Source organism: Peromyscus californicus, unplaced genomic scaffold (assembly GCF_007827085.1).
Source record: "Peromyscus californicus insignis strain IS unplaced genomic scaffold, ASM782708v3 Scaffold_14__1_contigs__length_90479793_seg_2, whole genome shotgun sequence".
NCBI lineage: Eukaryota > Metazoa > Chordata > Mammalia > Rodentia > Cricetidae > Peromyscus > Peromyscus californicus.
The window spans coordinates 64,939,058-64,954,746 of record NW_026294436.1 but is presented as its reverse complement, the minus strand read 5'-3'; the positions used below and the strand labels follow the sequence as shown (position 1 = coordinate 64,954,746).

Sequence of the window (15,689 nt, the reverse complement as noted above, 5' to 3'; positions counted from 1 at the left end):
AGTCAGCTCACTCGCGCGCGCGCGCTCTCTCTCTCCTCTCTCTCTCTCTCTCTCTCACAGACCTTCCCGCGGGTTCCAGGGATTAAACCCAGGGAGGCAGGTTGGCATTGTCAGGAGGCAAGTACCTTCACCGGCTGAGGTATCTCACCAGCTCCTCTTTTCTTCCTTTTTTCTTTTCTTTTCTTTCTTTTTTTTTTGTGGTATTAGGAATGGAACCCAGGACTTTTAGCATGTTAGGCAAGCACTCTCAGTGAGCTGCATCCCCTGCCACAGTTACTTCGAAAACTTAACAGCTGGTCTAAAATGAGAGAAATAAAAATTTCAAGAAAAAAAAAATTTAGGCTGTGTTGGCTAGTGTCCTTCTGTAGAGTGGGTTTCTATCACGTGACACCAAATCAACCAACTATCCCAACAAATCTCAATAAGGAGGAAAAGATATAATTTCTGCTGGTGAATTCTTCTTAGAATTATTGTGAAACATTTCAGAGTGTTGCTGACGAAGGAAATGGGTATCCGAAACCAGTTTTCACTGCATAAACTCTGGAAGTTCCTGCCTTTACGTCGGAAATGTCAGAAGAGTCTCCCCTGAGCAGTCCTTTACACAAATGTGGCAAGCCAACCTCGTTCCTTGACACCCATGCAGAGCAGGCACTTCTGTGGACCAAGCTCTACAGCTCTACTCTTTGAGCACAACCCTTAAAAGAAATTCCCAAGCTTGCTCACGAGCACTAGAGACTGAGGTGGAAGCTAAGACCAGCCCTTTCCTAAGCAGTCGGAGAAACAACAGGTTGGGACACCAATCACAGGGCAGCCGGGGGATGCAGGTCTCTGAAAAACAAATTTGCAGCCCTTCGAGTGGAGGCAGATCAGTGATGGGTGGAGAGTGGACTTGAAGATGCTATGCTGCAGACACTTTCTTCCACAGAACCCAGGGCTCTCCCCTGCATCCCCAGTGCTCACAATCTTCCAACAATGCTGTCACTGACTGACTGAACCACTGCTCTGTGATGCTAGACAAGGCACTTTATCGGTACTGTAGCATGGAACTCTCGCCACTCCATGAAGCCACACTGACCCTCACTAGTTCTCCTGTGGTTTACAGACCGTGGATGGGCTGGGATTTCGATCCAGGCCTCCTAAACCCAAGTCTAGCCTGCCTATGCCTGAAGCATCAAGGTCAGGGCGATCAGCAATGTGCTTGTTCTCTCTTCATGCACTTTTAAGGCCGTCCAACACTTCTCCGGATAGATAATATTAGACACCTTTCTTCTCTCTCCCTCCCTCATTTAACAAATATTCTATTATTTTTATTGTTGTGTGCATGTGTGGGATGTGTATGAGTGTGTGTGTGTGGCACAGCATGTGTGTAGAGTCCAGATGAAAACTGGGTACAGTCAGTTCTCTCCTTCTAGCTTTGTGAAGGGTCCAGGGATGGGACTCAGGTCATCGGGTTCACACAGCAAGTGCCTTTACCCATCTCAGTGGTCCTTCACAAGTATCTTTAGAGCTCGGTTGGATCTCTGAAGGTGAGTAAGGAACCTACCCACTTAAGCTATGAGAGAAGAATGTGAACATGGGTTCTATGACAATACTGAACATGTACCAGCCATGCTTTGTCATCTCTAAGATGGGGCCCTTGGAGAACGTGTACTCTACAGCCTCTTCAACTGTACAATGCTCTGGATATGCAGGCAATGTTCATTGCGGAACCAGGAGAAAATATTTTGCTTTTTTTTAATATAAAAATATAAAATGGGATGACATGTGCTTATGTGCCTTGTCTTCCAGCCAAGGAGACTTAAGCTGTTACATTAAAAGTTATAGCTAACATTTCACCTGGAAGATGGGTTAGAGCTACTGTGCCCAGCAGAAAGATGGGATGGAGGAGGGAGGCACATGGAATGGAAGGAGGAGGCTCAGGGAGAAGAAGACAAGATGATGGGAAGATCTCAGCCTGAAGCTGAGAACTACACCAGTCAAGGCTGATGGCTGGGCCCATGAGACCAAGGTAGCCGAATCTTCCAGACCTCCAAGGTGGCTGTCCACAGTCAGAAGGGCACCCCGCTATTGTTCTTCAGGAAAGGCTGAGACCACCTGTAGACCCATCATTAGTTAGTCCAGCGAGTAGAGAGTGCACGGCCATATGACACTCTCAAGGTCCTGTAAAATCCCCAAAGGGCAGGTGGCACTCTAGAGAACTTTTCATAAAACCAAAGAGTTTACAGTTGGTAGGAAGCAGTGCCTTCTCCTGATTCATGAGAAAATAAAGGACACACACACACACACACACACACACATCACAACAAACCATATTTGTCATGGGGCTGAAGAGCGCAATGTACATATCTTCAATGCCAAGCTGTCCTCTCCTATTCAAACACATAGATCCCTCCACACTGATAATGTGACCACAATACAATTAGTGTATTTGCTTGTTTTTGAGATAGGGGCTTGCTGTGCAGTCCAGGCTGGCTTCCTACCAGAAATCCTCCTGAGGGGGTGTGTTGAGATTACAGGCACACTCCATAACACCTGGCTTCACAAAGTAATTTAAAAGAATTCTCTGAGTTAATTTTTTTGAATCACCTATTGATTATCTGAAATCTACAGAGGTTTTTCCACAAGATAAAATTCTTTCCATTAAATTTTAAAAAAATTTAAAAAAAATCTACCTTTAGGTGACTAAGTTGGAACCAGACAAAATAAAACAAGCCTAAACAATGTTATCAATACTCATGGGAATTTAAATAAACTGTATAAACTGAATCTAATCTGTAACTACATTCGGCAAGCATGTGCGGAGAAAGCCAGAAGAGTAGCTTGGGAGCAATTCAGCTCCTGCAAACAGAGCTCTGAGGGTGATGTATGTCACACTCGATGCCCAGTTCTCTGCAACCAAAGGCTGACAGACTTACTATTTTCTTATGAAAACTTAAAGGCAAGGTATGTCTCGTAATGTATTTTTGTAGACCTTAAACGTTCTCCCAAAGGGAGTGCTGGGTCTCCACCTTTCCCCCACCTTGATCTATGAAAAGCTGGCTGAACGCTGTCGTCTCTGATAAGACAGCACTTTGAAGGGACTTCTTGGCTCCCTGCCAGCAAAGCCTCTGTTTTGAAACTTCAGGTCTGAGGGGCAAAGTTTCTCTTTATCTGTAGTCAGAACGCATCCTATGGCATCCCATCAGCACAGTCCCTAAGATCTGCGTGATTACTAATAAAAACCTCTGGGTGGGAGGTGGTGGCCCACACCTTTAATCCCAGCACTTGGGGAGGCAGTCGGATCTCAGTGAGTTCGAGGCCAGCCTGGTCCACAGAGAGAGTTTCAGGACACCCAGGGCTATACAAAGAAACCCTGTCTCCAAGAACCAAAAACAAACAAAACAAAAAAAGAAAGAAAGAAAGGAAAGGAAAACCTCAGTCATGGCCTGATGCTTTGCTCTGATCAACATTTTTCACTCTGGTTGTTTTTTTTTTTTTTTTTCCAACGTGAAGTCACAAAGAGCCCATCTTTCGGTAGAGGAAGGGGAGAAAGACAGACTGATCAGTCACCTGGCTTTGATAAGAGCACACATTTATAGGTGCCTGGTTTGGACCTCAGTGCCCAGGTCCATGCCAAAGGATCTTTGTCACACTTGCAGAAGTCCTGACACATGCTTCACACCCACCAAGTTTGGAGCTGAATGTCTGGAATTAAGTATTTGCAGAGTTGGAATGAGATAGACCCCCTTGAGTCACCCTTGAATTCTACACAATGTAGAAAGAGAAAACTCTACCAGAGAGTCGGGGCCCCTCAGTGGGTGCCCCAGGTCCCGTTACCTTTAAATCTTGTTTTGATTTGTTTTATTTTTAATCAGAGTAACCCTTAGAATCTCAGATAAAAGACTCCGGGGACCCCAGATCTAGACGCTGCATCCCTGAGAGAGAGGAGGATCACCCATCTTCAGAAAACAGAACATGCCATCTAAACTCGTATCCCCATAACCTCATCTGAAGTTTCCGGGGGCTAGAGAGATGTCTCAGCAGTTGAGAGAGCTTGCTGCTCTTGTGGGACTGAGTGCCATTCTCAACACCCACATCAGGCAACTCACAACTGCTTGTAACCCCAGCTCCAGGGGACCCGACACACTCCTCTGGCCTCTGGAAGCACCTCCACAACTTGTGTTTACACACACACACACACACACACACATACACACATAAAAAGAAAATAAACCTCTTTCTTAAAGTTTCCACTTAAAAGTGCTCACCACTAGATAACCAAACATAAAATTGTTACACACTTCTTAAAACCACACACAACCATCTCAAACAGGTTAAAATTTGCTATACGTACAAGTTCATTTTTCACTAGAAAGAAACCAAACTACTCAATACCTACCCCTCTCCCCGCCAAAAAGACTAAAGAAACAAAATTCCAGTGGCCCTTAAAAGTAGTAAACACCGGGGGCTGGAGGGATGGCTCAGAGGTTAAGAGCACTGACTGCTCTTCCAGAGGTCCTGAGTTCAATTCCCAGCAACCACATGGCGGCTCACAACCACTTGCAATGAGATCTGGTGCCCTCTTCTGGCCTGCAGGGACACATGCAGGCAGAACACTGTATACATGATAAATAAATAAAATCTTTTTAAAAAAAAAAAAAAAAAAAAAAAAAAAAAGTAGTAAACACCAACAAGGCAGAGGATCTGTGATATTTTATTTCCTCATATAGTCTACAGGTACTAGGCCACACTTTTGGATTTTTTTTATACTTTTTTACATTTGACTTATGAATTTTTGCATGCGTGCGCGTGCGTGTGTGTGTGTGTGTGTGTGTGTGTGTGTGTGTGTGTGTGTGTGTGTGAATTCTCTCCTAGCATGTAGGTTCTGGGTATCAAACTCGGGTCGTCAGCCTGTTAGAAATCACCTTTACCTGCTGAGCCATCTTGCTGACCCCAAGTATATACATTTTTGTATATACACATTATTGACAGTAGACTTTTGGAACAAGTCAATCCAATGTATTTTCTAAGGTAAGATGCTTCTGTATTATAATGTTATACTCTCTGCTGGACTCTCATTACCCCAGATACTCCTGAATAGAATGATATAGGAGGGTAAAAAAATAAATGGTTTGTAATATGGGAAAGAAGAAAGAGAGCACCATCCATGCTCAATGCCATTTGGTTCTGTCCAGATCTCAGGGAACAGGAAGTGTGAATGGGCCTAAATTTAAGCTGCTGCCGACATATTCATGATAGTTACTTGCAAGCAAATCCCAAGTGTCTAATCCTTAAGACGTAGATATGCTGTCACACCCAACCTGCGTATCCAATCACACGTGAGTCAAAGTGCAAGCCAGGGCATGTGGGGAAAGGGGCCGTGGTAAAAATCCTTGGGGTCCAGTACGGGTCTGGGGGCCAGGGTTGGTTGTGTGAACATGCCATTTCAAACCCATGTGTATGAGTGAATGGGTGTGAACATGCGTGGGTATGTGTTAGTGTGTGTGAGCAATGTGGTGAAGGTGAGGGTGGGCACGAGTGAGCATGTGTGAGGGAAAGTGGCAAGTGTGAATGTGCCCAGCTGTAGGGTAGTAATGCTGTACACACAGAAGCGAGTGCAAGAGGCACAAGCAGGACCAGTTTAGCTTCAAATATCCAAAGGACAGCCCCCAGGCCCCCAGGTCAATCAAGATGTCTGGTCTCCTGCAGACAAAAGAGCAGTCCTGGGTAATGAGTGATGTTTGACCCAATGAGCAGATGGTTTGGCGTTCCAGATAAGCTCTAGCATCACAATTAGTCTAAGAGGAGACCTCTGCTCATAGTGCAAGCTCTCAACCAGAGCACAAAAGTCCCTAGGATCCCATCATTTCCAGTTGGTTACCCACACTCCTTTGACCACAACACACGTGTTCATATCCTCTCTCTCTCTCTCTCTCTCTCTCTCTCTCTCTCTGCCTCACATGCTTCAGAGAGCAAAGCTGGCAGGGGATTTCTTTTTCCCCTGACTCCACTCTGTGGATGTCTATAAAAACCTGTTCAAAGACGGGAGGTCGGTGGGACAGCAGCTCACTTCTACCTCTGGACCTCTAACCTAACTTGAAAACACCAGTTACCTCCCTGGTTACACATTTGGTTTTACTCTGACAAATGAAGAAGAAGAAGAAGAAAAGGAGAAGAAGGAGGAGGAGGAGGAGAAGCTGCTCACTTGTCATTATTTATATCCCTTTTTTTCCAGACAACACTTGGATGTAGGGACTGTCTTGATAAGCAGTAGGTAAGAGCTGATCAGCCACTACAACAAAGAGCAAATGGAAATTTGATAACAAAGAAAGCTTTTTGGGTGTGCCAGCCATACTTCAGGGTTTCAAAACAAACGGGAGTAACGGGCAGAAGACCCTCTCTTACTTCCTAGGCCTCTAACTGCTGAGCAGAGGGCAGAGACATTTGGGCGTCACCTTCAAAGAGAAGCATTTCCCATCTGCCCTGTGACCACTGTCTGCACCAGGCTGGCTGCCCACCCCTAAAGGTGGTACAGTATCCCTGTGCCCGCCAGCAGGTGTGAGATGCCTGGGGAGCTCTTGTCCTGGCCACAAAATGCCAGGCTGATTAGGACTTGACTTTGCATACGAATTTGACTCTACACCACTAGCCGAAGAGTTTCAGGGAAGGCAATCGATGATCCTCAGAACTAGACTGTGATTGCTCAAGTGCAAGCTGAAAAGAATCCTGTTTTAGAATTCAAAATTTCTTAGGAAGGCGTGCTGAGCCGAACTGTAACGCATCCACTAAGGATGGAGAAAGTTATTGGGGTACAAATGCGTGGGATCTCACATTCAAGATGAAACCAGAAGGCTGCCCACCAAAATACCACGCAGCTTTCCCCGCAAGGTAGCCTACAACCTCTTGCATGCCAGGTAAGGAAATTCCCCCATACTCCTCGCAGAGGCAAGAGAAAGGCCATCCCATTTGACAAGAGCTAGCTGCAACATTTGTATCTTCTAAAAGAGGCTGACCTCAGCCCAAAGCTCAGATTAACCGTGTAGGAGGAACAAACATCTGTCCCTGCCACAGACAGACCAAGAGTCCGTGGAATGAACCCAAGCACACATGTGAAAATGTACCTGGAATGGACCTGTCACAACTTATACCCCTTAGGAGACATCATGGGCCTAACTCAGACAACTCAATCCAAACAGCATTCTGCTACGAAAGAAAGTATCTATTGGACCCAAAAGGTAGTTTTCCTTTGAATTCACATGTCATACTGCATGTCAGTTACGCCAGCTACGCTGACATTGCCAAGCTCTGCCTAACTTACTGAGCGAGGCTCAGTAGTTGCTCATCCCATAGATCAACCACACAACCACAGCTGCAGAGGTCAGGATCCTGTCACAGAATCATAACAACTCACATTTCTGCCTGGTAGTAGAGGCTGAGCGGAGCCGACAGATATCCTTGTCAGCCTGAATGAATCATGAAATGAAGTGTTTCGCTTCAGCAAGTGAAAGCCACATTCAGCAGCTCTGCTCACTATCTTTGGAAATCAGGAAGGTTTGTTATTGTTGACATTCACGAAGAGTATGTTCCTCTTAACCCGTTTTTTAAAGATGTATACGGTAGGAATGACTCAAATTCAACTGTCCAGCCTATAAAGTACTTGGTTGGTACCTCTGTGCCCCACAACAAACCCGCCTGTAGAGAAATATCAGTTGTGATTCCATCAGAGCCCTGCTCAGAGTCCTTACCGCTCAGCAGAAACTAAGGAAACCAGGAGAGTACATGAAGCATCCAAGGTCTGCTGAAAACATGAATTCTTAAAAAAAAAAAAAAAAATGTTCGGCAACACTCACCACTCTGGGCTTCTGCTGGTCCAGGGTATGCAAAAAGGCTGAGTTGGGGTCCAGCGTCCGCTCAGGGTCACTGGAGATGTCCTCCTCTGAGTCCTCATAGGAAGAGGAGAAGCCAGTGGAGGAGGCGGAGGAGGATGACAGCTTCCTCAGAGGCAGGGGACCCCGAGGGCTTCCTTGTATCTCATCTAAGGCCCCATCCTCCTGAGCACCCATGTCTGTGATGATGACTGCCGGGATGCTGCTGGGGCTACAGGCCTTGTCCTTCTGGTCTGGGGGCATCTCTGGGCAGCTAGGGTGAGCATCTCTGTCCTGCAGCTGGCTTCCCCACGTTTCCATCAACTGTACCCCCGTGTCACGCGTCCAGATCAGGGGACCTTCCTCCATGGCACTCAGCCAAACCCTGGAACTCCCAGGCTGCATACCCATCCTGCCCCCAGGGAGGCACTGGGGTTCTTTCAAATCTGTTGCCACTTCCCCAGGTGGTAAAGGCTCCAGCATTCTACCACAAAGGGTTCCTGCCTCCACATTTCTGGTCCCTGGATGTGCTGCCTGGCTGCCCCCAAGCAAGCCCAGTGCTGGAGACCCTTCTCTCACAATGTCCAGGGTCTGCTCGGGTCCTCGGATCCCTGGGATCCTACTTCCTGTCTCCTCAAGTCCTAGAGAGCCCAGGTCTCCTGGCAGTCTAGACGATCTCGGGTCCTCTGAGGCCTCTGAGCTTTGGGCATTCACAGTCCTCTCTTCTGGCCTTTTGGTGACTTCAGGTGTCCAGGAACCCTGCCTACCAACAGGATGAATTCCTCTCCCCACCCTCCCAGGGGGTTCTCTAATGTGGGTCCCGCCAGGCTCTGGGTCTGAGCCTGTCTCCCTGCCCAGAAACTGCCCCGGTCTCTCCATCTGGGCCTCCCAGGGGCGCACGCCCCCGAGCTCGTAGGCTGCCTCCATAAGAGCAGAATCATGTCCAGGGTGTGGTCCAGCGGATGCGGCTGAAGCTGCCACTTTAGTGGCCAATGCTAAGCTAGTTCCAAAGTGCTCCGATGAGGGAGCAACCCTCTTGTCAATTTCCATGGCTGTAGGTGAGCCACAGCGGAGACTGGCCGGGGTGCCACTCTCCATCCTCACTGAAGCAGATGGACTCTGAGTCCCTAACCTGGTCGGGCTGGAGGGGCCTAAAAGAGGGGCCACTCCCTCCTTGTCCTTCGAGGGGTGTGGGCTGAGCCTGCTTCTCCTCCCGGAGTTGGCGTCTGGGGTCTCTGTACATTGCTCTCCCCAGGACTTTGTCCTCCGTTCCACACTCGGGGAGCACGGGGCCAAGACCCTTCCAGGGGGCTGGCTGCTGCTTCGGAAGGGACACGGAGAAGGCGAACGATCCCTTCCCAAACGCGGGCTTCGGGGCGCTTGGATGGCAGAGCTCTGTGCCTGGATTTGCGCCTCGAACATGCCCACTTTCTGGTTCACCTGCACATTTTGCAATTCGCGCTGCAGAATCCGCAGCTTCCTCTGGGCCTCCTCCGGCCCGGGTGGGGAGAGGGTGCGGGCCGCCACCACCTGCTGCGCGTCCCCTCGCAGGCGGCCAGCCCAACTCGGACTGCCCACGCCACTGCTGCCGCCGCCGCCGCTGCTGCTGCCGCTGCTGCTGCTGCTGCTGCTGCTGCTGCCGCCGCCGCCACCGCTGCCGCTGCTACTATTCAGCCTGCGGCGGCCGCTGCGCCAACCCCCAGGGCTCGGGGGCTCCTCCAGCGACAGAGACTCCGCTGGGGGGAAGAGGAAGGAGGCGCCTCTCCCAGGGCTGAAGACGCTGCCGGGGCTCAGTGCGGCCCTCCCGGAGGGCTGAGGTGTCTCGCTGCCGCTGGGCCGGGGGCCGCCACTCTTCACCTCGTTGGTGCTGTTCATGATCACCAGGCTATTGAGGGCATAGCAGTACACAGCCATAGTACTGGGTCTGCCGCCGCCGCGGCTCTTGGTCCCGCTGCACCGCCGGCGCCTCCTCCTCCCGCGGCTCCCGGCTTAGTCCTGGAGGCCCGGCGGCCGCCGCTCCGCACGCCGATGGAGCAGCATGGCCTAGGCGGCGGGCACCGGGTCCAATCGCGGGCTCGGCCCCCGCCCCAAGCTCCATAAACGATCTCGCGGCTGTCGGGACACAAGGAGAAAAGTCAGAATTCCACAAGGCATCCAGGGGAGGGTGGTGAGAGCCCACCCGCAGAGGCCAGAGGGAGCCCCGGGACCCCAATATGCTGGGGACAGGGTGCCCCTGGATGCCCGGCCTACAGGGGCTGTGATGCTCTGTGAGGAGGCATGCCGGCCTGCCTCGATGGCCTCTGCTCGTGTTTTCCGGCAGAGGTCCACCTCCCCCAGCTTGAGATACGCTCTAAGGACACTTAGAATCCCCCAAGTCTAAGATTAGTCTTGGTAACCACGCGGATGGCCGAGGGAGGAGGTACAACTGCTGAGTTCCTAGGCGAGGCTGACCAGGTTCCCTTGGCCAGAGCAAACGCCGGCTGTCGAGGATGACAGGCAGCCCTGCTCCACCCTCTCAAGACATCAGAGACCAAGTCACAGGGAACCTGACCCGGACCTGCCTTCCCCAAACCGCTGCCTGAGCCGAGACCTGGGCCGTTTTCTTTCCTGATCCTGGACTTGGGGCTATGTCTCTCGGCCTGTGAAAGGCCTGGGAGAGCGCAGGGGGTGCAGGCCAAGCACTTTTCACTACTAGCCTTGCTGCCTGTCTCCAGAGAAGTGTGTTTTGTGAATGTGGGCACGCGTGCGCGCCTGGGAACAAAACTCTGCAGTATCCAGTACAGGAGTCAATAGTGGAGGCCCCCTACTGTCCCCTCACACCCTGTAGCGTGTGTGTGTGTGTGTGTGTGTGTGTGTGTGTGTGTGTGTGTGTGTGTGTGTGTGTTGTTGGGGGGTGGGAGGGGTGTGAGCCCGCAGCCCCTCATTCCTACGCTCATCCTGTTAGCGAGCACCCAGCTGTCCCGGTAGGCTCCGGGACCCGCACCCCTCGGAGGAACTCTAGACTTGCTTGCACGGCTGCAGCCCGGAGGCCTTCTAAGTGTGCAGGCCGGAGAATCTGCAGCCCTTTGGAGATCTGCATGCTAAGCCTGGAGCGGTGCGGCGGAGGGCAGGGCCTTGAGCATCCCGGGCAGCCTCGCCTGGCGCCAACCGAGCCGCCCGGCAGTCCGAGCCCCAGACGCCCGCAGCGCGCCGGGGAGGCGGCGGCGCAAAGGGCCTGGAAGGGGGTGGGAAAGCCGAATCGCCTCCTCTGTTCCCAGCGCCACTCCACGCCGCCCTCCCGAATCAGACTCCTTTCTCAGTCTCCTCAGCCTTCCCCCTCTGCGCTGTGTTCGGACCCCGGAACACCCAGAGGAGCCCCAGCACAGATGGAGCGGAAAGAGGGTTCCGAGGCAAGAGCCAGGAAGGAGCCGCCACGCTTACCTGCAATTGCTCAAACTCCCAGGTCCCGTGCAGGCGACATGCCCTGGGGACTCAGGGCTTGGGCAGACCAGGTGGCTTCAAGTAGAAAACGCTCCCAAAGGATTTCCGCAACAACTTATGGAAGACGAAAAAAGTGGGGTGCAAAGAGGGTGAATGTGCCAGCACAGGGGCCAGGCGATCCCGCCAGGCCGACCCTGAGCAGTTCCTTGCTTGGTCAGAGACACTACCGCTGTCAGCGTCTGCTCCCGGCTACTTCAGTGTTTGTTCAATGTAAGATTAAAAAAAAAAGTTGGGGGTTGGGGGAGGAGGCAGAAAGGCGGGGGCTTGGGGGAGGAAGGCAGGAAGGAAGTTGTGAGCCTGTCTGGGGTTGAACTCAGCGGAACAAGTTTTTCTTTTCTTTTTTTTTTTTTTTTTCTATTGCTTGGCAAGACCGAGGGAGGGAAACACTTTAAAAAAAAGTTTCCATTGTTAGCTAACAAAAAAGAAAAAAAGAGGCTTTTAACTTTTGCGGGTTAAAGATAATACGATTTATTTTCCACCCCTCGACCAAGGTTTGCTGGTGTCTATAGTTTTATGAAGATACTTTTGAAAACTGTTTTTAATGAAGTTTTGAGTGTTTGTGCTAAACAAAGCCGCTAGTGGGGGATCTTTTAGCATTTAAAACGGGCTAAAATTCTGCACAAACGGCTTGTGTGCTTGTACACAACAGGCAAATTTTGAAAGGTATAGTGTAGGGCATTTCCTTGCACAGTGGCAGATTTTAAATGCATCGGGGTAGTATTTTGGAAGGCCGGCTGGGCTGTGAGCTGCTGAAGGGTGTGCAGTGTGACTGCTAGATGTGTGAAGGAACTTGGGGTTATATATTTATCTATAAATGCACACAGCAACTGTGCCATTCGCATATTTTTGCACTCAATTCTTAAAGTTATTTTAAGAAAAAGCGTAGTCCCGGATCTCAGGCCTGATCAAGGTCTGAAATCACTCGCTCAGTATCCTGTGAACTTACTCTCCTGGGTTTTCAAGTGTTCTGCTTCACCCTAAAAAAGGGGGGTGGGCACCAGTCAACATTACAGGGCAGGGCAACACCCCCCCCCCCACACACACACATATACACTTGAGCCTGGGCACCGCCAATGTGTTTTTGCATAATTCCCTAAATCTTAACCCTAGCATTTAGTGGGAACAGGCAAACACAGCTGTGAGGCTTAGGAGATTTAAGAATCCAAAGCTTGAATCCACCCTTACATCCTGATTAGCCAAAATTCAGATGGAAACTCTGACTTTGCCTGTAGCAAACAGACGGCTTACTTGTTTATGTAACAATACCGTTGAAAGTGAGCAAGGCAACCTGCTGCTTGGTCAGGAAAAGACTCAAGCAAATCCGAAACCAAGAGCTCTTCCAGCCAAGAATTCCTGGAATCAGACAAGTCCTTTCTGAATTAAAAAAAAAAAAAAAGCAAAAACCAAAACAAAACAGGAAAAAAAAATGTCATGAAAAGACTGAATCTCCCACCCTCCATGGGGCTGAATAAAGAGAGCCCAGTGTTTGCTGAAGGACTAACTCAGGCTCTAGGTGGTTCCTGAGACAAAGAAGCCACCTCCATGTTCCTTATTTGGTCCCTAGTGGCAAGAAGAGGAGTTGTCCAACCCAGAAGACTGATGCCCTAAAGTCTGAGAGGTGATTGCCCTAGGAGATGCCAAGAACCATGACAAGTGTCACAGCAGCAGCTGAAGAACACAGCAAAGCGCACCCTTTCCAGCCCGGGAGAAGCTGTTCCCAGTCGCTACCATCTTACACAGGCAGTTCAGTCAGCCTTCCCTAGCTGAGAAATGAAGGCTTCCTGAATGTGCACTTAGTCTGAGTAATCCTTGGCCCCTTAGCAGCTGTCAAATATGACATGCAGATGGGTCTTCTGGCTTCGATGTAAGGAAGACGAGGTGATAATTCAAACCGTGACATTGAGTGGGTTTGGTTGGGCGAAAGTTCCAAACTTGGAAGTCAATGTGGTAGGCTTTACATCGTACCACAGAGTCTAGCTGGTTTCCACAATTTTAAACGAATGTAACATGTAGTATTTGCTATTTGCCAGACACTGTTTTAGGCACAGTATGAATGTTTACACAGGACTGGGTGAAGGAATGCCTTCCTAGCACGCATCATGCCCTGCGTTTCATCCTCAGCACCACATAAAACAGGCATGTTGCCATGGTGACACATACCCATAATTCCAGCACTCCAGAGGCAGAGGCAGGATGATAAGAAGTTCAGAGTCACTGTCAACTACAGAGTTTGAAGCCAGCTTGAGCTACCTGAGACCCTGTCTCAGCAACCCCTCCCTGCCCCTAACACACACACACACACACACACACACACACACACACACACACACAAAAGAAAAACACAATTTACACAATTTTCAATCTTTTAACAACCCTGTTAGGTAGGCATTGTTACAAGCCTCATTTACACAAGAAATTAGAGGCAAGACATTTGGGCAACAGGCACCCCCAATACCACAGCGGGTAAGGCTTGATCAATTCGAGTGCAGACCGGTCACAGAATCCACGCTTTTGCTACGTCTTACACCAGTTATTCACAACTAGTTACTGCCTAACTTTTCAGAGACACCATTTGCTTACTTTGGGGATGGAATTTTAAAGATCAACACTATAAACTTAACATGTCAGAAAGAGCAGCTATGTAAACTCCGTAGCTAACATCACACCTAACCATGAAGGACACATGGGGGGATGTGCTTTACCATAATGAGGTTAGGACCGTCGCTCTTACCACGTGTCAACGTTGTACTTGAAAAGCTGAGTGGGGGAGCATGTGCCTACAATCCCCACACTCCAGCTTCATCGCCGACACACTGCAAATTCAAAGCCAGTTTGAGCTATGTGAGAAAACCTGTCTCAAAAAACAAAAACTGTGTACCTGACGTCCTAGTCAGTGTCGTCACCCAAGAAAAAGAAACAAAAGGCACTTAAGCCGAAAGAAGTAAAACTATCATTTAAGACACTATGCGTGTCTGCAGAAAAAAAGCCTAGTGGAATTTATAAAAGGCTACTAGAAATATAAGTAATTTTAGGATCAGAAGTTCAAGATCACACTCTACTCCATAGCAAGTTCAAGGCCAGCCCCTCTCTCTCTCTCTCTCTCTCTCTCTCTCTCTCTCTCTCTCTCTCTCTCTCTCTCTCTCTCTCTGTGTGTGTGTGTAGTATGTACATGTCCTTATGGATGTGTGCATGTACACATGTGCATGTAGAGGTCAAAGGTCAATATAGGTCTGCTTGCTTTCTTTTTTTTTCCCGGCAAGTTCTCTCTATACTGATATGGCTAGCCTGGCTGGTCAGTGAATTTCAGGTATCTACCCGTCTCCATAGCCCCCACCTCCAGTACTGGGATTACAGGTTCATGCCACCACTCCTGGGTTTTGTGGGAGTGCTGCTGGGGATCTGAACTCAGGTCCTGAGGCTAGCTTGTGTGGCAAGCACTTTGCAAACTAAGCCATCTCGCTAGTCCCCCGCCCCCCCCCCCAAAAAATGCTTCTTAGCTACATATAAATTAATTGTACTACACCAGAATATAAAAGTTTAAAACTCACAGAAGTAGGCACGGTGGTACATAGTTATAATCTCAGCACTCAGAAGGCAGAGGCAAGAGGATCTCAAGTTCGAGGCCAGCCTGGGCTACATAGCAAATCACTGTCTTAAACAAAACAAAACATACACACACACAAAAAAAAAAAAAACAATAAGAATAATCTTTAAGTGTTACTGAAAAAAATGAAAAGTGTCTGGGGAATATAGCTCAGTGTAAGCGTTTAGCATGGGAAAGGTTCTAGGCTCACTCTCCAGGACTGGTAAAAAACATATGCAAAAATATGCATAGCAGCTTTATTTGAATTGAGAAAAGGACGGTACTATCCATGGACGTGACTGGATAAGTGCCGGGTGCTGCTGTGTACACACTGGAAACTGCTCACGAGGGAGAATGGACTCTTGACCATCACAACATGGGGGAAGAAATCAGACTAAAAAGAGTATTTGCTGTGTGATTTAATTGATAGAAAATCCTTTTTAAAAAAAAACACAAACTATGGAGACAGAAAGCAGATGGGTAATTGTCGGGAAATATCTGTCTGTGGGGGAGGGGAGGGAAATGGGGGGAAAAAAGAGACCTGGGGACATTTTTAAAGTGATGAGCACGTCACTATCTTTTGTTTTTGTTTTTCGACACAGGATTTCCCTGTGTAGCCCTGGCTGTCCTGGAACTCGCTCTGTAGACCAGGCTGGCCTCGAACTCGCAGAGATCCGCCTGCCTCTGCCTCCTGAGTGCTGGGATTAAAGGTGTGCACCACAGCCGCCCGGCCCACACTACACCATCTTTGCAAAAATATTTACTTCTATTTTTATTTATGT

The 15,689-nt window shown here is 49.1% G+C and overlaps 1 protein-coding gene across 1 annotated transcript in view; it reads right to left on the bottom strand.

The window, feature by feature from the left end:
- Itpkb (inositol-trisphosphate 3-kinase B) overlaps positions 1 to 11,501 on the bottom strand; it is a 98,600-nt gene extending 87,099 nt beyond the window's left edge. Inside the window, exons 1-2 of the mRNA XM_052737798.1 lie at positions 11,265 to 11,501; positions 7,830 to 9,956 (exon numbers count right to left, since the gene is read on the bottom strand). Coding sequence (XP_052593758.1) covers positions 7,830 to 9,758 — 1,929 coding nt within the window. The 5' untranslated portion in view covers positions 9,759 to 9,956; positions 11,265 to 11,501. The remainder of the gene's footprint in view (positions 1 to 7,829; positions 9,957 to 11,264) is intronic.
- Positions 11,502 to 15,689: the final 4,188 nt, after the last annotated feature.